Source organism: Eublepharis macularius, chromosome 19 (assembly GCF_028583425.1).
Source record: "Eublepharis macularius isolate TG4126 chromosome 19, MPM_Emac_v1.0, whole genome shotgun sequence".
In the NCBI taxonomy this organism is placed as follows: domain Eukaryota; kingdom Metazoa; phylum Chordata; class Lepidosauria; order Squamata; family Eublepharidae; genus Eublepharis; species Eublepharis macularius.
In genome coordinates, this window is record NC_072808.1 from 6,046,986 (window position 1) to 6,070,271 (window position 23,286).

General features: G+C 43.7%; 2 protein-coding genes across 2 annotated transcripts; both read left to right on the top strand.

The window, feature by feature from the left end:
* The first annotated feature begins 16,316 nt into the window (after positions 1-16,316).
* On the top strand, positions 16,317-18,934 carry HOXC6 (homeobox C6). Its single transcript, XM_055003988.1, is given in 3 exon segments — positions 16,317-16,618; positions 16,621-16,860; positions 17,756-18,934. Coding segments are annotated over 3 exon segments (708 nt in total). The 5' UTR covers positions 16,317-16,461; the 3' UTR covers positions 18,067-18,934.
* A 2,722-nt stretch (positions 18,935-21,656) lies between these two features.
* HOXC5 (homeobox C5) lies at positions 21,657-23,034 on the top strand. Its single transcript, XM_055003989.1, has 2 exons — positions 21,657-22,134; positions 22,820-23,034. Exons 1-2 carry the CDS (start codon positions 21,657-21,659, stop codon positions 23,032-23,034), a joined length of 693 nt encoding a protein of 230 aa, XP_054859964.1.
* The last annotated feature ends 252 nt before the right edge of the window (positions 23,035-23,286 follow it).

Sequence of the window (23,286 nt, forward strand, 5' to 3'; positions counted from 1 at the left end):
CTTAAAATATTCCAGCTTAGTGCCTGATTTGGACTTTAGAATTCTGGTCGAGACTGAAGACACCTGGAAGATTAAAGACATTATATCAAGTTGATTCTTCACATGCTATAACTACAGTTCTGCTGCAGGTGACTGTGTAGACAAGCTGGCTTCTCCAAAAACAAAGAACACGCTTTTTTTTTTACACTTTTTTCCGTGATAAAGAATATAAGAGGCCTCTTTCAACATCCTAGTTCGTTCTGGGGGAGGGGAGGAAGGGGGTAAATATGACAATGTTACTGGTATAATTGTGCGCTATTCCCCAACGCAGGCATCTTAAGACATCCCACAGCACCCGCTGCTAGAATTCGAATCCATAACACGAAGCAAACGCTCTTGCCTAGGCAAGGCACACACCCCTGTTATTAACAAGCCTATCCTTCAGTGGACATACCAGGTGCTATCAATTCGCTTTCTCTTTGCAAGGGATGGTGGACAATAAAAGCCTCCATGCTCGAGGCCTGTCGAGGCTGCAGAGTAGAAAGGTAAGTCGTTTTATTACTCGTCATAACCAGGCCAGGCCTGGCCTAGCTTAACCGAGCTGTTAAATGTATATTCGGAGTTTGTTTTTCTCACCAGCCATTACGAAGGCGGCTTCACCTTCCGCAGACTAGCTACCTTGTAGCGAAGGAGCTCAAAAGTTGACCCACCTCTTTTCAAAGCCAAGCTTAGGACCGTCTTAGCACCCTGTTAACTAACTGGTCATAATTCGCTTTACAGCTCATCTTCTTTCCCCCTCGACCCGTCCACCATCTCCCCAAAGGTTTAAGGAAGTCCTAACTAGACATCTTTGGTGATTTTTGAGTAGCTGCGAGATGGGAGGAGGGGAGAGGCAAGAAAACTTAGTTAATTTCGAAATAAAGGAAATTGAGGTGGGGGAGAGGACAAGGGGTGGGGGAAAAAAAAAGCTGTATCTGCATGTTATCCATCATATTTAAATCAACATTTCTAAGTGATTTGATTTGAAGGAATATCCCTAACTATGCTTATCTATCATAGGGTTAGATGTTAAATTATTGAAATTGCAAGAAAAAAAGCTGTTACTTTGGAGGGGGGGTGTTTATGGCATATAGTCAACACACCCGAGTCACATCTTTAAATGACATGCATTTGGGGGGGGGGTGTTGATCACTCCATCATTTCAGGACCGCGAAGAAAAGAGTGGGGGGGGGGAGGCCATTTTTATGGGGCGAAGTAATTTGAAAGAAGATAACGGTTTCCACAAAGTGGCTGATTCGGAAACGATCATTACTTCAGTATTACTGAAATGAGATTCATCTACCCGCCTGGAGTAAGAAATATCATTCTATTCTGCGCTTTTTTTATTAGCCAATCACAATTCCTTCAAATCTTCATTTGTGATTTGTGAAAAATATAATTCCTCGAAATGCTGCACAGTAGCATATTGCTCATTTTCGCTTAATTTATTATTCTAATCACAGCAGCCGTTACATGATAATACATCCATTAAGCGGGCGGGGGTGGGAGGCGGGGGGAGGAATAGTTCCCCTTCGATACTTGGGAATGTACACAAATGATATTTCACCGGAACAACAAAGTTTTGGGACTTGGGGTTGGAAAAATGCGAACCAAAAAAAAGTACCAAAACCGGAGAGAAATGGATTCCCTTTTCCTCCTCTTCTCTCTCTCCATCACCTCTTCTCTCTCTCTCTCTCTTTTTCGTTCTCAACTTCAAGTTAGCAGTTTAGTGTTTCGTCTTGAGCAAGTTAGGTACCCTTCAACCACTTTCCTTCCACCCTGCCGCCACAGGCGAGGTGAAATCCGCATCACCTCCGCGGAAAGGAGGGTGCGGCTGTTGGAAAGCTGTCTGAAGGGAATGCGGAATAGATGCAAAACGGAAGGAGGGAAATGTGTAGAAGAGCCTCTTTGCGATGGATGGAAAACGTGCCGAACAGGTTGCTCTCTTGGTGCGGAGATAAAATTTCCTGTTCTCTTTATGGACCCTTTTCTCCCCGGAAAAAGGGGAGTCCATTGTCTCCAGGGGTCCCTTCCTCGTCGTAACTTTTAACTACCTGTTATAAAATTTATTGGCGGTTTGTAAAGTGAAAAAAGTAATTTCCCTTCCATCCGGTTGGATTACAACCTATAATGTGGTCGCAGACAGACACCCACTCTGGCATAGACAGAGACACCCACCCACTCGCCCTTCTTTCCCCACCGAAGGATTTCGAAACATAAAAGGGAAAGTTAACTGCCATGCAGTTTTAGGACTATATGGGTGCGATACAGTCCTATTAGAATCCGTTGGAATTCAGGTAAAGTCGGGACAGATATTTGGACAAAAGGTGCCTTTCTTTTCCAGCCCCACCAACCCAGTTCTCCCAAGGTTATGATTTGGTTCTATGGGTTTCACATGGGTATCTGAGTTGGTCTGTAGTGGAATCGCAAGATTGGAGTCCAGTAGCACTTCCGAGACCAACAAGAAGGGACGTTTGCCTCTCCAGAGTTTATACCCTGGAATTATTCGTGGTCTTTAAGGTGCTACTGGACTCGAAACTTGCAGTTTTATGAATGTCTTTGGAGCCAGCAATGTCAATAGTTTCAGGGCTTTCAAAGAGGATGGGTCTGACTGTCGTCTGTCGGTCTGTCTTTGTATATTTGTCTCTGTCTTTGCAATGGCTTTCTGTTATCAATTTTAAAGGCAAAAAAAAATTATCTGCAGTTTCCAGGTAATCTCACGGTTCTTCCCAAGACATGTTATTCCCCCTATTTCAAAGAACTATTTCTAGCCATTTAAGCAATAATAGTAACAGTAACAGTAACAGTAACAGTAACAGTAACAGTAACAGTAACAGTAATAGTAATAGTAATAGTAATAGTAATAGTAATACGCTAGAGACCTAAATCTCAAACAACCAGCTCTTAACTCTGACCAGATATTGAGAGTCTTAACTCTGACCAGATATTGCAATTCTTTCGGTGCTCCAGGGGTGAATTGCACGGCTGTGTATTAAGTCGGAATCAAACGAATGTGGATACCGGCTACTTTGGGCAGGACGCTTGTTGGACTTGAAGGCCATTTGCTTTTTTTATTTTAAAGGCCAACTTCTATTCGAGGAATAGCCGAAGTTCTTGGGGTGAAACCAATGAGGACCCAGTGAACAAGAGTTGCGGTTGGGTGGTATTTCGTCTGTTCCATTTACAGGGTCGCTTCCAGAATATGGATTCTAGAAAGTGAATCAGTTAATGAAAGGGAAATGAGAGTGTTGGGGATGTTGGAGGATGCGCCGTTCTAGGTAGGGCAGTCTATTCAGGAAAAGGTCCCTTTGGAGTTTAACTCAGATTTGGGTCTATCAACCCTTCTCCCGGAGATGGCTTTTATAATTCATTTCTGTTGGGTACTGAGAAAAGGGCTGGGTGGCTATATAATCCCCTAATCATAAATGCTGAGATTCCCTTTATTCTCTGTCTGGTTTTTTTTCCGGGTTGCATTTCCCCCCCACTCGGTGATCTGCTAGATTAAAGATGCGACCAGAGGTAATTTGGACATGTGTGTTTGCCCACAGAATAAGCAAACAAGATTGCACATGGAAACAAGAAGCAAATTACCAGCCATAATAAAAAGGGTAGCATTGCATGGCGGAGGCCCGCATCCCCCCCTCCCCGTGTCCCCGCCCCCCCTCATATTAGCCTGTTTGGAAAGAGATGAATAAATAGCCTTAAAAACAGGCACGCCTTCTCCGATCTGGCCAAATGTATCCGGTATTCATGTCGTTTAATGAGGGGAAATATGGTTGACAAAAGGAAGACTTTGAGAGCAAAGTGCGTGCGTGCGTGTGTCTGTATGAGAGAGCGAGCGTGTGTATGCGTGTGTATCTCTATACACACCCAACACACCCTTACACGCATGTAGATCCAGAGACAGAAGAATTCTATAAACATGGCGACAGAGAAGAGCGTTTGCGCTCCTCACCAAAAAAAAAAATGCAACGCATTCTTGGTTGTTTGCAGAAAATTTACAGCGCAGCAATAAAAGTTTACGACTGAATCACAAGTTGGATTGGCCACAGGAAGTCATGTGGACTCCATCCCTGAACGTGAACTTTTTATTGTGGTTTCTCTTATGACTCTTTCGCAGTAGTCCTTCCTTTAACAGTCCACGCAGTGCCGTTGAAACGGGGGTACGATGGTATCTGTATTTTTTTCCTTTGATTATTATTAGTATTTTTGTTGGGGGGGGGGAGGGATTTGTCTCTGTTTTTTTTTTTCCTTCCTTGGGGTTGGAATTGTTGGTTGCTCTGGGCATTTTAGGAATAACGAGTTTACTGTTGCGGCTGCTTCGCCTCCTCCTCCTCCTCCCTTCCCCCACCCCTAGGGGCAAAAACGCAACACATTTCCTTGGGAGAATGCAATGACGAGGGGGAGACGGAATTGTAAATACCTTTAAATTTTTTTAAGGAAAAAAAAAGATATGCTACCCTAGGCTGCTCCCCTTAACCCCCGTGTTTAAAAAAAAGAGAGAAACCAAGGACTATTTTGTGTTTTGGTTTATTTTCTTTATTTTTCCCCTTTTTTTTGTTTCTCTTTTTTTAATATTTCTGTGGAGCTGAACACAGCGTCAGCGGAACAGAAAAGAGGCAAAAAAAGAAAGAGAGAGAGAGAGAGAAAGAGGGAGAGAGAGAGAGAGAAAGAGGAAAAAAAGAGGGAGAGAGAGTCTGGTAAGTGTTCCCTTATTGGCTAAAATGTGTAACTAATGATCCATGGCGGTGGGTGTTAAAGATAATGATGCATCGTTTTCGCGAGGCAGACGAAAAGAGGGGTGTAGCCCGGTTATGATAGAATATGATCCAAGAAGAATCGGCGCAAATGTGGTTAATTCTCGCGGGGGGGGGCGGTTGCTGCTCGTGGTGATGTCACTGCGGTCTGGTTTGCTGGAGACGGAGGAAGCCGACTGCAGTCTGCCTCCCTTTTACAATGGTGCAGTGTTTATTGGGGTGGGGAGGGTGGCGGGAGGGCTGGGAAGGAAGGGGGAGAGGAGACAGAGCCCGGGGTGGTAGTGCCCAGTGGTTAAATCCAAGGGAGAGCGGCTGAGTCGAGCATAAGATTGGGCAAAGGTCACTGACTCCAATGCTTTTTTTATATATATAAAATATCTCGTTTTCTTAAATAAATAAATAAATAAATAACAATAGCAACTTTCCAGGGGGGTGCGCTGGGTACTTCAGGCACATGCGCAGTGCAGCGCCTCATCAGGGAAACGGGAGGAACCCCCCCTGGTGTACAGCCGGCAAGCTGGAGTGCCATTTTTAATGAGCAATTATGGGCTGGCTCTTGTTTGTTGTGTATCAGCAGGTCCCTCGCTTTTCTCCTCCCTTCCCGCCCACCCCCTTCTTCCCATGGACGCTGCCGGCGGGGGATCCTTTCAGAATCGGATTTTAAGATTATTTTTAGGAGTTGCTTCTCTCCTTTTTAGCCTGTTCGCCTTTGCCCGGTGCTGTGCCAGACTCACGCCCTTTCTCCCCCTCTTCTGCAGAAAGGTGCTATCCAAAGAAAACCATTATGCCTTTATGTGTCTCTCGGTTCTGTCCGGTTTCACTGTTACAACCGAACGTGCTTTGCAGAATGATAGGGTATCCCCGAGATTTCCACCTCCCAAAATTTAACACGTTTGAGCTGGTTGTCCATTCTCAGTGCGTTGTCGAATTGAGTCACAATATTTCCTCCCAATGTTTTAATAAAGTACATGAGATTTTCTTTCTTTCTTTCTTTCTTTCTTTCTTTCTTTCTTTCTTTCTTTCTTTCTTTCTTTCTTTCTTTCTTTCTTTCTTTCTTTCTTTCTTTCTTTCTTTCTTTCTTTCCTCCCCTCCTCTCAATATATTAATTTACTAATAACAGTGGGCTGATCAAAGAAAAGAGGTTAAAAATGTACGGGCATATCTAGGTTTGACTGAAATCCCGGGCTTCCTCGGTGAGTGTTGTATGCCAATGATTACAAAATAACTGAAACACAATATTAACAAAACGAAGGCTGAGACAATCGCACTTCTGTCAAAAAAGTGTGTGTGTGGGGGGGGGGAGGGGAACAAAGACCGAGGTTCCTTCCTGAATTATTACAAATGGCTTCCCCTTGCCAATATTAATACAATATGTGGAAGTGCAAATCTTTGCAACTGCACCCTGTTTGTCTCTGATTTTAAAGGTCCTTCGGCTCGGTTCCTTAATGAAATATTTAACACATTCCGCATCCAGGTTTATAAAGGCCACTGAGGATACGGGGTGCGGGGCTTTTCGAAGGGTTACGATTTCTAATTGGTTTGCTGGAAGTGTTGCAATGAATGACTATTGTTTATAATAGTGGCAAAAATAGCTGTCCTTTTTCCGGGGGGTTGGTGAGCAGATATTTGATCAAACGCATCCCGGAGGTGTCTGCCATTTTAGTCTTGGGGGAAACAACAACAAGAATCAGCCCTCTCGGCTTCTGTAAATAAGAGAAACAAAACCTCGCAGCCGGTAAGTGCTCCCTGTGTGTGTGTGTGTGTATGTATGTCTTAACGATAAGAGATAAGAGATAAGATATGTTTTGGAGGACAGGTTTCTGGGGCATGCCATATCTCGAATATACCGACTGTTTTGCCCTGCCGGCTACACATTTACTTGAGAGTAAATGACGTTGTTCTGCGGTCCTTGAATATTAAAATGGCTGTACGTTCCTCTCGGGTTAATGGGAACGGCTTGCTTTCTTTGGTCAAAGGGTTTAATACAAGGGTGTTGTAAGAGGCTTGCAAGCGAGTGGGTGAAGGCTCGGGGCAGCGAACTAAAACACACCTCTCGATGTGCCAGTGTGGCGGCTGTTGTCTTACGAGGGTCGTTTGGTCGAGGCTTTTTTTATGAGCAAGCGATGAGTTGAACAGCACGGCTGGCGAAACGTGCTTTTTCTGTCACTTCTCGGGGCTTCCGTGGTTTGTGCGCCTGCTTTCTCCGTGTAGAACTAGGTGTGCTCTGGCGAATGAATCTCACGCTTCTTTCTCAGTTATAAAATCTGATTTGTTGCGTCCGTTCTTCCAGACTTCCGCAACAATCATCTCTCTCTTAAGGGCGAAGGATCGCCCATACAAAACACATTTTAATGTATTGATTTTCTCCTTAAGGTGACATATTGCCGTTGTTCATAAAGTCAAAGCATTTCAGTAGATATAGGAAGGGGGGGCGGTTAAAGTCTTGATTTATATTCTCTGCATTTTAACGCACAAAACGAAAAGAAATGGACAGGCGCCTTTTATCTATGCCATCTATAAGAATAGGGATCCTAATGGAAAAGCCCAAGTATTATTGACACACACGCGGGTGAAAAGAAAGAACACATGGTTTGCAACCCAAATTCGATCCTGTAACTGCCGTTGAAGCTATGTTGGCCCAGCAGGCAGCGTTTAATCCTGGAACAACCTCATAAACACTGCAATAAAAAACGAACACCAAAAACCACACATTTGACTTGGCAACAGCAAGCGTGTGTGTTTATTAAGATGTGTACCATTGATATTAAAAACAGCAAAACGGTTCATCCAGAGATCATAAGGGTTATAACAGTCACCGCATCCTAACGTGACACCATTCCCCCCCCCCATTCCACAGACAGAAGTCCAAGTTTTTAAATGTTAGCACTCTTTGAAAACATGTGATAAGCTTGTTTCATTCCCTGGTGTGGAGGAGAGGGAGAGAGGAAAAGGGGAAAGGTGGATAGAGGCACGGGGGAAATCATTACAGTTTCCTGCAGTGGTCCAATTTGGAACAATTAATATTGCAACAGAAGGGCCAGGTTGCTCGGGGAAAGAAGATTTGAGTGAAAAGCATCAACATCGGAACAGTCCCCTTGAATTATTGCTTTAAAAAGTAGGAGAATAGGAACAATTTTCAGTGTGGCTTTGGCTTTTTGAAAAAAAAATATCGTTTCAGTTGCGGCGCTGGAACTTTTGGCTTCTTAATATGCGTGGTTGGTTTCGTCCAGTTGTGTGTTGCTCCGAGCCCATGGGCCTAGGATTTCGGAAATGGGTGTGTGTGTGAGAGGTTTTCTGCAAATGTAGACATTTAAGACTGGTTGGTTTCGATGGCAGATTATTGAAGCAGGGGTTTAAATCTCCCGGTAGTCTGTTGTGCGGCTGGATCTTGTGTATGTGTGTTTTGAAATAGGAGTTGTTTTTTTTAAATAAGCAAGACAAAACAAAGCTATGGTGACTCTCCGAACTGACACAGATTGGTCACAGAGGGGGTAGGCATATTTTAAAAAAGAAATGGAGAAGAGGCTCTGAAGAGTTATGAAGAACTGTACTTGGGAGCTAAAGAAAAAAATATATATGCTATCTTTGTTTGTAGATTTCATCTCTGAAACAGAAGTCCAGGAGCACCTTAAAGACAAATAATTTTAATTCCAGCAGGAGCTGTCCGAACTCATGCCGGAATAAAAACTGAAAGACTTGGAGGTGCCACTGGACTTCTCCTCTGCTACAATGGACTAACGTGGCTTCCCCTCTGAAATGTAATCTCTGCCTTCAGAAATGTCTGCCCGATTTCCGCCCTGCCCCTGTCCTTCCGCCTCTTGCTCGGGAGCAGTCTAGGCATCGAGTCTTCTGGAGAGAAATCGCCCTGAGCTCTGGGGCCTTAGCTGGGTTTCAGAACCGTTCCGGCATTGCATGCGATGATTTGGCTGGACCAAATGTGTAGAACTGGGAAGGGTCGTCTTGAATCCCATGGCAGGGGGTCTGCAGAAATGTGCTGCGGGGAAGTTCACGTACTCCAAACCACTTTGCTGCTATTCTTTATTTATTTTCTCGAGGAGAGAAGGGCTGAAAAAGGAAGAAATTGGTTGTTTGGGATATTGGTATAGACAGTCGTTTCAAAGCCATTGTCTCAAGTTGCAGATAATAATTTGGGATCTTGTAGAATACATGCCTGTTTTTCAGGATGTTGTGTGTATGTGCATGTGCGTGTGTCCCTGCCTCGTGCAGTGCATACAGCATGAAATAGGCTTCTCACAAACCAATGGAAAACGGGGTGTCATCTACCTCCAATGAACCGCCACTAAAGAGCTACTTGGGTGTCACATCGTTGCAACAGCTTTGTGACAGGCCGTAGCTCCCTTTCCCACTTAATTAACAGAAATTCATCCTAAGAAGAGGTACTCCAGTCTCGACTCATTGGAATGAAGGGCTAAACTACCTCTTTTGCAGAGTTAACGAGAACTGCTCGGGAGATTTCCCTTCCGGATGTGTATGCTCGTAGATATTGCTAGCATACGCGCCCCCACGTCCTTTATATTGTGTTTTATTGACAGGGGGAATGTTAACAAAAATGCTTGCTTGCAGCCCCCCCCCCTTTTTAAATTTCTCTTTTTGTTGTTTACTTGTTTTGTATACTGCCACCAAGTGACTGAAACTTGGCAAGCCAGCAGTTTTCCAATTTGGTGTCTCCCCCCTTTCTTTCGGAGGATGAGGGTGGGTGGGAGAGGGTTGGAGAAAGAGTGAGACAAAATAACGTTTTTTCGGGGGGGGGGGGGAGAGACTAGTCTGCCATAAAGGCCGGAATCGTGTGGACTTTTATTACTTTCAAAGCTAGGGCAGTCTCCGCCCCCTCCTTTCCTTCTGCAGTCGCATAAACAGCCCCCTATTAAGGTGCTGGTCGGACACTTAGGACTTTAGGAAGTTTGGTCTCCTAAAGCTATTTGGAAGTTCGAGATGGTATCTATTCATTGGAAATACCTTGCTGGCTCCCCACCCAGTTGTTCTTTGAGGGATCTTCCCCCCTCCCCTTCTACCATGCAGCGTCTTCAATAGTTTCCAACGTTAATGTATTCATAAAAATAGAAAAAGGCGTCTAGGCTTGGGATAGCCCCTCCTGTCCCCCGCTTTCCTGGAGGGCAAAAAATAAGTGAATTCAAGCAAATCCCTAAATACTAAATCCTAGGAGCTCCTTTAAAGGCAAGGCAGATTGACTGCATTTTGTAAAGTGCAAAAAAGGGCCTCTCCAAATATAGCGTTTAATTCTTTCTAAGCGATCACTTCTTTTAAAAACCACACATCATTAAGGCAAATAATATCGTGTCTTGACTTATTGTTTCTTCTTTCTCTCTCTCGTGGCGTCCTAAGATTAATTTTTCTCTCTCCCCCACCCCCATGTGCAAACAATAAAATAAAATAAGAACTCATAGATAATGACAACCATTTCTCATAGTTGAATTATTCTTCCTGAACGTATTAAAATCGTATTCTTCTTTGTTTAATCTGTTCGCGGGCGTAAGTAGTTCCTTATATCCATATTTTATATAGCGCTATAATATCACGCTTTATAATTTTTAAGCCGGTAGCTATTCTCCATGACAACTCGGTGTGACGTCACGACCGCAACTCTCTTGAATGTCAGGAAGGAGGGCGGGAGATCATTGCAGAGAACATTTCCGTGCCATAAAACGGAGCAATCCAAGTCAACCATAAAGTTCTCGAAACTGAAATCCTTTGGTGAAGTTTGCTCTGCTATAGGGTTGTAATAGACATTCCACATGAGCTAGCAAAAAGCAAATCTCCAAAGGATCAAATTAACCAATAATATCGTTACCTCCTGAACGGTCAGGCCCATGTATAGTTTCAAATTGCAAGAAATATAAAACAAAACATAACAGAAAATTAAAAAAATATATATTTTAGGCAGACTAGCTCTGGATTCCAACCCTGACCCCCGCCCCCAGTCTCCAAATTCACTACACAGAGCGTTCTCAATTCTTGAAGGCGGTGAATTGCTTTAATTGATTTTTTAAAAAACATTTCGAGCTGCATTAAGGGGGGGGTCATTAAATGTGGAAGACAAGTTTGTCAACAGTACGTTGTTACTTGGGAATGATGTACGGCTGGGGCTTTCCGCACGGGATTCCGGAAGATTTCGAACCTTGGGGTCGAGGCGGAAGCAAGAGATCTGAAATGAAGGACAAAAAAGAAAAGAGGGAGAAATAAACAAACAAACAAATAAAGGAGGAAACATGTATGGCAGGAATGCTTTAGGCATCAGGAACATATTGATCAGAGAGGCATAAAGGCTTGAGAACGCCAGAAGAACTTGAATCTTTATTACCAGCAGGAAAGCAATCGATGGGGTATTAAATTCATTTCTTTCTCCCCTTCCCCCCACCTCCCCCACACTTCCAGCCATAATTGTTTTGCCATTAGCAAATGTGTGTTTTGACCATTTCCAGAATTCCCACCTCCCCTTTCCTTTCCAAAAAGTGTCCAGTGGTCAGCTCTTGGCGTTCCTAGGGTAGAAAAATAAAATGCTTTTCCTGCCAATCCACCCCTCTACACACTTTTCTCTGCTCTCGAATTGCCCCGCGGGTTATCACTTTTCGAGTAAAAGTCCGGCTTCTGCAATGTTGACGGTTAGAACTGGAAGCTTTCACTTTTTGAAGCAAACATAACATTGCGGGACAAGACGGAAGGGGGGAAGCGAAAGCACTTTCCAAAATACCTGAAAGTTGGAATTATATTTTCAGAAACCCCTCCTGGAGCCATAGGGAAGCAATCACAAATAAACCAGGACTTCGCGTTGTGTTTTAAATGGAGCGAGTTGGCTCTTTCGCCTTCTAGAAAGGACTAGTTCTGCTAAGAAAGTTGCAGGCCGAACCTCAAAAACAGACCAGGGGAGAATCGTCCAGGAAGGAAAGAGAGAGCAGGAATTGGGGGGAAACCACTGGTTAGCATTAGTATGAATTCTCGATGGGGGTTACCTTTGTCAACAGAAAGTATTTACTGGGCGCCTTCGCTCTCCTACTCCGGAGTATTTTTGCCAGCAACATTGAAACCCGGTTGAAGCAACGTTGAGTAAAAAAAAGCAGGGTGGGAAACTATACTTAAAATAATCTGGATGTATTTACTGTAATAGAAGGGACAGTCCATAACAATGCAAAGATATCCGTCAGGCACAATTGGCTCCTGGCGTTTCTACGCCACTGTTCTGAGTTGGCTCCCCCCCCCCCCGTTATTTACGGGCAGAAGCAGGGTTTGATTAAGAAGGGTGTTCCGAAGGAGCAGGGATAATTCGAGTGCAAACGCTCTAAATAAATAATTACGAGGCAAGAAGCGCCTGCGTGTAATAAATGTCAAGTCTAAAAAGGCCGAGATAACATATTTAAGGTGAGATCAGCTCCAACGAGGTATGCAGTTGAAGGTGCCCACGTGTATTTACATAGGACACCGAGAAAATAACAGGGGTTTCTCCTGTTAAAATGATGACCTCATTGGACACTTATTTATATTCGGCTGTATCTGTAGATCTTCTGCTTCAATGGATATACACACATATACAAATCCGCTTTTTAAAAGGGAGTAGGGAGAAGCGACTCACTTTCTCGCTCACTTTGGAACTGTATGCCTTGCCCTATACTCACGCATCCACGTTTCTGTACATACATGCGCATCATACACGCACACTAATTTGCCTATGGGGTATCATTGCGTGCAAAACTCTGTAGGCTGAAATGTATTAGGAAAAGATGAGCATACATGATAAACAGGGTGTGTGTGTGTGTTAGTAGGGGGAGTGCTTATCAATCTATCCACGAATAATAAACTATACCAGACCAGAGTGCAAGGTAAGCCAACACATGGCCAGTAAACAGATGCATTTGACTTGGGGCCATTGGAGAGGCGTATTTAAACCCAAGCAGACACAACTTGCATTTATAGATAAGCAGTTTTCTACACCTAGGCAACAGACTGGGAGAGAAATTGTGGAGCTTTCTGGTTGCACTTGTGTTAACTGTCTCAGCTGATTGCCATCTCATTAACATCCCCCACCTCCTCCCCCCCCCCCCCCCAGCCACTACTGCCTTTTGAAACAAACAAACAGGGCAGACAAGCAAACAAACGGGTCTGAATTCCAAATTTTATAGCAAAATCAAAATCGGATAGCATCTTACTGGAGAGAAGTGCCAAGCTGTCCAGAGAGAGGACTCAGCGATTGCTCTTGTTTCCTTTCAGCAATTAGTGGGATAGAAAACACATTGTGATTGAGTGTGCATTTTTGAAGCCTTTCTTTAAATCAGTTCATCAATTTGCTAATTACAGCAGAGAGAGGGAGAGAGAGAATTCTAAGGAGACATATTTTTTTTCTCCTTAACATCAGTGTGGGGTAAAATTGGGGGTTAAAACAAAAAAAAAAGGGAAAGCAGCTTATGAGTCAGGGGATGTTATTGCAGCTTTCTGTGGGCTTTTTAACTCCAGGGGGCAGGCGGGGTGGGGGGGGGAGAGACCCAACTGCTATTAAAGATCTACTCGAGGACTTGGGCATATTTTCACTGCTGTGTAGCAGTTTTAATAAAACATCTGTTCTTGCTTCTGCTGATGAGTTTACGTAATTGTTTGCAGACCAATTTAACCAGAAAGGGTCCTACACATTTCCCTGTCCATACTTTTTTCGGGGAGAGGTGGAAAGGCGAGTACCTGATACTGATATTCTCAAAATCTTAATTATATATAGATATATTCCTCCCCCCCCTCCCATAAAATCAGTCCCAGTTCTGTAAAAGATCCATTAGCTAACAGCGTTTGGAGGAGGAATAGAACTAGTGAAACACTGTTTGTGTCCATATATTCTCTAGCCCCCTCCTTTCCTACCCAACCAAATTTAAAGAGTAGAACATTCCTATGCTAAGTTTCTTTGCGCCAGCTGTTTCTCTTCCCTATAATTCCACCAGACTTTTAGATCTTCTCTTCTGTTTAGAAAAGTAATAAAACACTTAGCTTTCTCCACTCGAGTCACTTGGTAGTTACACTGGTCGCTCAAAACCAGGACCTGTGTAAAAGCTTCCAACCCTTCACCCAAAACTCTGACTCTCTAGCATTAGGATTATTACCAAAGTATAACAAACTAGAGAATCTCCCTCCCCAGTCGAACACACAAAGGCCTGAAGTCCTGTTAATTAACACATTGCTAATTTACATTGCAGGGTTTTGTCCTTGATAGTGGCCAGTCCACTGTCTAGCCTAAATACAAACAAGCAGGCAGGTATATGGGAGAGGGAATTTTTAAATAGCAAGGAAACTCAAACACTCGTTAAAGGAAAAAAAGGGTGTGTTTGTAGGGGCAGATCTCGCTCTCAGTTTGAGTTGTTGTGCCTAGAAACCTTTCCACATTTTAAAGTTTTTCAATTTATATCCTTGGTTTTTCAGAGCAATTCGAAGTGAAATGTTTTTTATTGTCTTCAGGATGTCTACGTTTGTCTGTCTGTCTGCTTTCGACCTACCTTCCGGCCTGTATGTACACATGTCTATATGTGAAGGCACACTGAACACATTGTTATGTATATCTTTCTGAGTAGAGGTGGGTGCCTTTCCTCCTCCTAGGAAAGTAAGGGGTTTGTGAGAGTATAGAGTTCCTGTCAATAACGTGGTGAACAGAGAGGAAAGGGGGGAAAATGAAAACAAATCAGACAGAATCTCAAAAATCTACATACTGGTAAATGGTCTCCATGTGTACCAGTCTTCAATGTGTACAAGTTTGAATGACAGCTGCTGTGGGATAGCAGACATGCACATTCAATAGGGAGGGGAACCGAGCTTCATAACAAACCCACACTTCTCTGCAGTCTTTTCATGTTCCCTCATTTTTTTTTTAAGAAAAAAGGGAAACTTTTATTTTTTTTTCATAGTGACACTCAAGCAACGCTTAATGTTGTACAAGATGAATACTTGAGACCCGTTTTTTGTCAGCTGTAGTCTCGTTTATGGTTTTATTACTACCATTGATTGCTTTGTTGCACAGAGGAAAAAGATCATAAAATCCTTTGGCATCCGGGTTTCTGTTAAAGCAGGGCGTGGGGGTGGAGGTGAGGGGGGGGGGAGAGATGTGTTCCCCTTCATTCCCAACGAAAATCTGCTTAGAGATACTTCCCCCCATAGAGGAATGAGAAGTATTGATTCATTACGAGCAAACCCATTGAGAAATACTCTTTCCAGATATTCGTCTGATTTCATTTTATGGACTATCCCAGATAGATCTTACCTTTATTTTTATTTTTTATTTTTTTAAAAAAATAAAGGTCCTCCAACAAGTACATGGGAAATAAGGCCAAGGTTTCCCAGCCTAATTGAATTTTTAAATAGCAAGCCACTGGAATGCTGAAGGAGTCTGGCTGTATTTACTGATCAGCAGGTATATTTTACATTGAAGGAACAATTTATGGCACTGGGTTGAAATTAAAATGAGATTTGCTGTCTTCATTTCAATTAGTGCGTCGGTGCAAATCCACACAGGAGGAGAATATAAGCCCCTCTCTAATCTAACTAAACATTTCAAGGGAAGTTGTCTAATCAGCTACAGATATCTGGAGCCATAAATACTGGGTGGGAGGGAGCTGCTTTTCGTTTTGGGGGGCAAACCGTAAGTACGACCAGCTTTTGCTAACAAAACTCCACTGCAAATGGAAAAGTCAAGCTGTGGGGACTGTTTGTGGTGTCCATGGGAACGTGACCCCAACAATTTCAAACTCTCTGAAAAAAAACGAAATGAGAATTTCAAACCGAAACGTCGGAATGTAGTAAAAGAGGAGATTTGGAAGTGAACTCAGAATTTTTGTGGTTTGATGAGTGAATGAGTGAGTGAGTGAGTGTGTGTGTGTGTGTGTGTGAGAGAGAGAGAGAGAACAAAGTTCTTAAAATTTTAAAGTCCAGAAATGCCCTAAAAGACACACAGACTATCTGTCCAGCTGTCACCCTGTTTCCATTCCTTGCTTTTAAGATTGTCTTATAAAGGAGCGCAAGCACTTGATCTCACATTTATTGACCAACAGTAAATTAGTGGAGGGAAAGAGAATTTATGGTTTAATATTTTATGCACACTTGAGATTTATGGCTATAATTTCTGGGCTATTTGGGTAGCTAGATATTAAGGAAGCATTGGGAGGTGGGGAAACCAAATATCCTGATCTCCATAATCATTTAATTTTTTTAAAAAAATATAAAAGTATAATTGGATTGTGAATTTTTTAAGGAAGTCCTTTCTTTCTTTCTTTCTTTCTTTCTTTCTTTCTTTCTTTCTTTCTTTCTTTCTTTCTTTCTTTCTTTCTTTCTTTCTTTCTTTCTTTCTTTCTTTCTTTCTGTGCCCCTCCCTCCTCCCCCTCTCCCACCCCTCCCCCCAAACCATACTTACTCTTTTCTCCCCCTCTTCTTCTAAACCATCTTATATTTAGAATTTCGAGACTTACTTTCAATGCATACTTAGTTTCAACTGGGGAATCAACACAACCAAAAGCAATTTTTCCGTGTCTTGACATCTAGCTTCCTATTGGCTCACAACGGGTCAGCTGACTTTGTCATTTTGTCTGTCCTGGAGTGGAGCCGTCCTATAACAATCTAGTTCAGACTACAAACTGGAGACAGAAATAAATATTAAAGAAATCAAACAGCCAGGTATAGGGGGGAAGATATGAATTCCTATTTCACAAACCCGTCGTTGTCTTGCCACCTCACCAGTGGTCAAGAAGTCCTACCCAACGTGGCTCTCAATTCCACTGCTTATGACCCTGTAAGGCATTTTTCAACTTATGGAGCAGCGGTTGCTCAAAACCGGATCTATTCATCTCCTTTTATTCACCGCAAGATAATGTTGTCTTTAGCTCCAGTCGAGGACCATATGATTACGGATCTAATGCCTTTTATCAAGAAAAAGACATGCTTTCTAGCTGCAGGCAAAATTCTATGGGACACAACACACAAACTTCCATTGCACAGGATTTTACCAGTGACCAAAACAGGAGCACTTCCCAGGAACAGAAAACTAGCATTCAGATATACCCGTGGATGCAGCGTATGAACTCCCACAGTGGTAAGTTTTACAGCTTGCAGAGATAAATTAAATAAACTGAACCATCTTTACGACCGTCTCCCTAGCAGAACAGGCGCAGCGACTTTTTATGGCCCCATAAAAACAATAATATAGCTTCCTCACAGTTGCCGCTACAGGCCTTTTATTTGTTAAGTTGTTGCAAGCAAATATGGCTTGTTATGCTCTTTCTAATTAAAAGACTTCGAGAGTGTAAAATATCTATAATAAGTGCATTCAGCTCTGATTTTTTGTCTTGGAAGGGGGGGGGGTGGAATTAAAGGACAGGACAGAACTGGGGTGTGTTTGTGTGTGTGTATATTTATATACATCTACCTAAATCTTCAATACATTCTGTCCCATATAAATATATATACACATATATACATATCTATTCCTGATAGGTGAGCAAGGGCGTTTTTATGAAGGGGGGGGGGAATGCAAAATGTCTTGTCCAATAACAGGTTTAGAAATGGGGATTTATGAAGGAGCTTGACTTCATCATGTATGGAAGGAGTGCCTGATCTTAGTAATTAAAGCAACGTTGGAGTAAGATCTAATTAGATTTTTTTAAAGAAATAATTAAAACCAACACATTCCGAATCTTTGCAAATAAGATAGGGACACGCTTTCAATTAGAAACCAGCCACCCCCTCGCCCTCCCTCTACAGCAAGATTTTAATGGGCAGCAAAGCTAAGGAACAGAATTAGATTGGGGGGGGGGGTGTCGATGGATGACAATGAAGACAGAGCACTGAGCGATGGGGATGGAGGTAGATGGTGGACCTCGATTTTTCTCGTTTTTATTCCTCCAGTTGTTGTTGCTGCTGCTGCTGTTGTCGTCCCCCCCAAACCCGCAGCTAATCGTTTTTAGTTTGTTTGGTTTCCGAATCCATAGGGGTCGGCTATGGAGCAGACCGGAGGAGGGGGCGACAGATCTACTCCCGTTACCAGACCCTGGAGCTGGAGAAGGAATTCCATTTCAACCGCTACTTGACGCGGAGGAGGCGAATCGAGATCGCCAACGCGCTTTGCCTCACTGAACGCCAAATCAAGATCTGGTTCCAGAACAGGAGGATGAAATGGAAAAAAGAGAGCAACTTGAGCTCCACTCTGTCCGGGGCAGGCGGCGCCGGAGCTGCTGCGGATAGCTTGGGCGCGAAGGAAGAGAAACGAGAGGACACAGAGGAGGAGAAGCCAAAGGAATGAACGTGGATGGCGCCCGCGCCTTCTTCCCCTCCCCTGCCCTCCAAAAACACGAGGTCCCCTTTTCTTCCACCTCCACTCCACGTTGCTGCTTGGCTTCTGCCACCACTGTCAAATTCTGTACATTGAGAGGGAAAGAGAGAGAGAGGACTGTGGACGCAGGGGGGGGGGGAAATACCCTTCCCCTCCCCCTCCCCCATCTCTAGCACTGATGCACCCATTTCACAACGAGGTCCAAAATCGTCTTTACTTTCTGCCCAGAAAGCCTACCAGCCCTTTGCCACCAGCCCCACCCACCCTTGCTCCTGGCATCCGAGCCTATTCATCCACCTTTGCATACGGACTGTATTTAATGCAACACCCCCCCCCACACACACACACCCTTCCATTTCTTCTCCTGTGCTTACAAAAAAGGTAGAGCGCCCTGCAGGGCCGCTTCTGGCTTCATTGGAAACCAACCATGTCAATATGAACTCCACGCAGTTTCGCTTCCAAAACAATAACTATAACTGGCGTGGTGGGCACCATTGAGTTTCCAGTCCCTGTGAAAAATATTTTCCTCCATGCCCCCCTCTTCCAGCCTCTAAGCTACGTCTACCTAAATATAGCATTTTTTTCCAGAGTAAACTAATTGTATTTAAACACTACCTGGGGTCATGATGCATTCTACAAACTGTGACCGTTTCTGTGTGAATATTTTTAGCTGTATTTGTGGTCTCTTGTATTTATATTTATGTTTAGCACTGTAATGTCCAAACAGTATCAAGTGAATGGAATTATAGCAAGTAGGAAAAAGAATTCTTGTGTTAACACTCTCTAACATCATGTATAAAGGTCGCGTCCAGAGGACTATGGTTGAGTATTTAATAAAAACTGGATATTATTTTTAAAATTTACTGAATGGCTTTTGAAATTCAATGGGGACACCTGAGATGGACGGGCGAGGTGGAGATTTTGCCCCTGTGCCCTTTCTCGAGGTGCCAGGGCACTTCGTCCCTTTCAGTGGGAGCTCAGCCATGTTTACTCGGAAGTAAATCCCGTTGAGTTCGGGGGAGCTTAGGTTCAGTTCGGCCAGCGTAGGATCCTTTTCTGTGTGCCTACGTGTCGGTTTGTGTGTGTGTGTAAACACGCCAAAAGATGGAGAGACCCTATTCGCAACTGTGCGGTGAAAACTACCTAAAAACCCTGTTTCTACCCCTTCTGGCGGTCTGATTTTACAATCTCAGGCGGAAGTGGTTGTTTTATGGTCGCCGAGATCAAACGATCCTTTTAAAATATATTACAAATACCAAAACAGCGTTTTCTCCCACCCCCCTCCTTCCTCGGCCACTACCTTGTCTCTCTAAAGATCTGGAACACCCTTTTCTAAATTTATTTCGCCATAAGGAACAAGGCAGTGGGAGAAAAAAAAACGTTTTGGAAGGCAGACGCTTTAAAAGTTCAGTTAACAATGCCCTCGTGTGATATCGCACCCATTCGGGCTTCATTGGGACCGCTGGGGCGTCAATTGCCCTGCCTGTTATGTTTAGAGGCACCTTAGAAACAGATAAATACTTGAAAGGGAAATCTTTGTATCTAAGTATATCCACTTGCTAGGAAGCCTGAGCTGCTCCTTTAACGTGTAGCGTTAAACCATCAGGCGCCAACTGAACTAAACAAAAAGGCCAGTTAACATCGGCGCAGTTTGTTGATCTCTACTTCTCCACAGCCCTTCCAATGTGTCTTCGGGTGTGTATGCATCAGTGGACGTGTTATATTCCCTCTCTCTGTCTGTTTGTCTGTCTGTCTCTGTGTGTGTTTGTGTGTGCGTGCGAGTGAGAGAGAGAGTCCCAAGTTCTTCCTTGCTACCGGCATGTGTATAAGACAGAACTCAATTCTTAAGTAAGATCATTTAATAAGTACAGTAAATATATCTCTATCTATCTATAAGCACACATACGCATTCCTTTCCTCTCTATTATAAGGTCTTGTTTAACTATCCTGATCAATCCCACGCCCCCAAACTTTTGGCTATAGGCTGGGCTAAAATAAAATTAACTAAAAATAAAAAAATAAATTAAAAAAAACCTAGCCAGAGATTATATAAAGGTTTTTTAAAGCCTGCAAGAGATTTAGGATGTAAGAGGAGAAGTTTTTAAGTCACCTACCCCCCAAAACTTCAAAATTGGAGCAGAGGTAGAAGAAATTAGGTTTACACTCGTCCCCTGCCTGAATTTAAAACATTTAGCAAAAGGGAAAGAGCTCTTGAATGGTCTCAGGTGTTTACTAAACTCCCAGGAAGTTATTTTATTTCTCCAGACTCCCCGGTAAAGCCACCCTCATGTTTGCAAGCAGTAAATTTAAAATGAGCAAGGGGGATGGGAACACATACCTTTACCTGTGCATTACCAAGAAACCCAGGCTTTATAAACAGTCTTCTCACGTGCCCACATACAACCCATATAAAGGAGAAGCAAGGTCTGTGTTTATTTCATTCACCCAAGGTACAAAAATGATTTATGACCGGGCCGATTTGATTCACAGCCGCCATTGGATATATACACACACACACAAACACACAGGCACAGATATCAACATGGCTCACAGATACTGCACACAGAGACCGGAAGATTAATATAGCCTAGGTTTCCATCTGCGCATGTGGTAGAGCACAATAGCAGCTCTGTGCGATCAATTATGCATGCGTGCATGGGAAGAGTCCATGCATGGGAAGGTTGCATCATGTACACCACATGCATGCACACCAACCACGGGGATCCGAATACAGATGAAACATTCTGAGAACATTGCCTATGACTGGTCCCATGTACACATGGTTTCCCTGTGAACCCGTGAGAATTCGAATCCAACGCTTGCTGAATTTTGCACCAAGGGACGGTCGAATATGTTTCTGGCATCTATATTAAATCCAGGCCCTCGCACAGAACTGAGACAGGCGCGCGCGCACCCGTGTACAACCTAAACGTGTTTTCCACTGGATAGCGTCTCATATCCGGGCTACACACACGGAACTATTATTACACGCGTTTCTTCTCAGAGCCATATTTCGCATTATCTACACCAAAGGTAGAACGTTCCCTTGGAATCTCTGCGGACGGGAAATTAGCTCGCGCCTTCCATCCTTTGCAAGCTTAGGGCGTCTGTGCGTATTAAGTTGATCCACACCCTTAAGCCTGGAGCGCTAGCAAAGGGGTAGTATTTTATGAAACGTCATACCCCGGACCCAGCACCAGGTGACGCTATAGTCTCATTGTCTCCGTGTTTTGAGTGTGGGGCCTTTTTTTTCCTCTTGGTTTCGCTATGCCAACATATCACATACGTTTCACGGGCTTCCATCAATAACCTCCTGGGGTCATCAAGCCAAATTTATGACTGGCCAACACCGTCACGTGATTCTATTTAAACATCCCATATTTGGGCAGCGCACATAGAATAAAGAAAAGAAGAATCTCCACCTATAAATTCTGCACTTTACAGAACAAAAAACCCTGAACTTCAAAAGGGCCACAAATCAAGCCTAATCAAAGGGGTGTGAGAGAGGGAGAGAGAGAGGGAGAGAGAGAGAGAGAGTGGGGGAAAATATAACTCTTGACATGAGTTCCTACGTAGCCAATTCGTTCTATAAGCAAAATTCAAATGTTCCAGCCTATGCCATGCAAAGTTATGGGAATTATGGATCTGTATCTGAGGTTCATCCATCCAGGTATTGCTACAGTGGGCTGGATCTGAGCATTACATTCCCTTCATCGGGGGCTTCCAACTCTCTGAACGGTTTGGACATGACTTCAACTCCCAGAACTAACCCCGACCGACCGTCCTGTACAGTTATGGGACCTTCAGGGCACACTTTAGGCAGAGACGACCAAGATTCTCTAAACCCAGGAATTTACACTCAGAAAACGGGTCACAGCAACACGCCGATGGAAGATAGATCTAAAAGCAGTGGGGAAATCAAGAGTGAACCGGTGCAAGCAGCCCAGAAAAGCGGGCCGCCAGCGCCGCAGCAGCACCCGCAGCCGCAGCCGCCTCCACAAATATATCCGTGGATGACCAAACTGCACATGAGCCACGGTAAACTTTCGCTTCTCGATTTTGTTTCGCAGGATTTGCCTGGGTTTTATAGGCCATACGGGGCAAATAATAAGGGGGGAAAAAAAACCTGGGGTCGTAAATTTTACGACTAAGGCATCAATTGCTCGTAAAACTGTCCTCTAAAAGGCTTAGAGGCTCTATACGCCCAAATTTATGGCGGCATAATTGGATCATAGAAACAAAACGGGTATAAAGGCAATATTCCATTTGGGGGGGGGCGGGTGGAGTAGGGAAGAAGGAAAGATTTTTAAGGGGGGGAGAGAACTTGGAAACGCAGGCGTTCTTTAATAAGAAGGAGAAAGGGGATTATGGATTTCAAACGTAACCACATTATTCCATAAACTATGACTTTCCTAGCCTAGGAAATGGACGACTAGGTATAATTTTCCTTCTCAAAGCCCCTTTTCTCGTTGTTTGAGTAGAAATAATTTCCTTGGAGGCCAACCTTAGCTTGAACTCCAAACTTTAAGGAGAAGGTATTGGAAAATGTACCTCCCTGGATCTACCAGTAAAATTTTACAAACTGGCTAAAACCAAGAAATCTCCTTTCCTCTCTTTTGGCCTTTCCAACATTTTGTCTCCCTCTGTTCTTAAAAAAAAACAACAACACACCAAAACTTTATGCTTTTGGGGGGGCTTTTATCCGGTGTCTTTTATTTTCCAGAAGCAGATGGGAAACGTTCCAGAACCAGCTACACCCGCTACCAAACTCTGGAACTAGAAAAAGAATTCCATTTTAACAGATATCTCACCCGCCGGAGGCGCATAGAGATCGCCAACAACCTGTGTTTGAATGAAAGGCAAATCAAAATATGGTTTCAGAACCGGAGAATGAAATGGAAGAAAGATTCCAAAATGAAAAGCAAAGAGACCCTTTAGGTAGACGTCTGGGCTGGGGCGGGGGGCGGCGGCGGGGGCGGGGGGAGTCAGTTCGTGTCGACACTATGTTGGGAAAACTTTTTTTTTCCCCTTTGGCGGGAAGAGTGGGAAAGGGTGGTGGGGTGTCGCGGACTGGACTGAAGGACACATTCTGGCAGAGTTATCAGACAAAGGCGTTTTCTTATTAGTATGCAAAATAAAGCCCCCGGACCTTCGCTTCATGCCCCCCTGGAAGGCTCGTTGCAGCCGCGG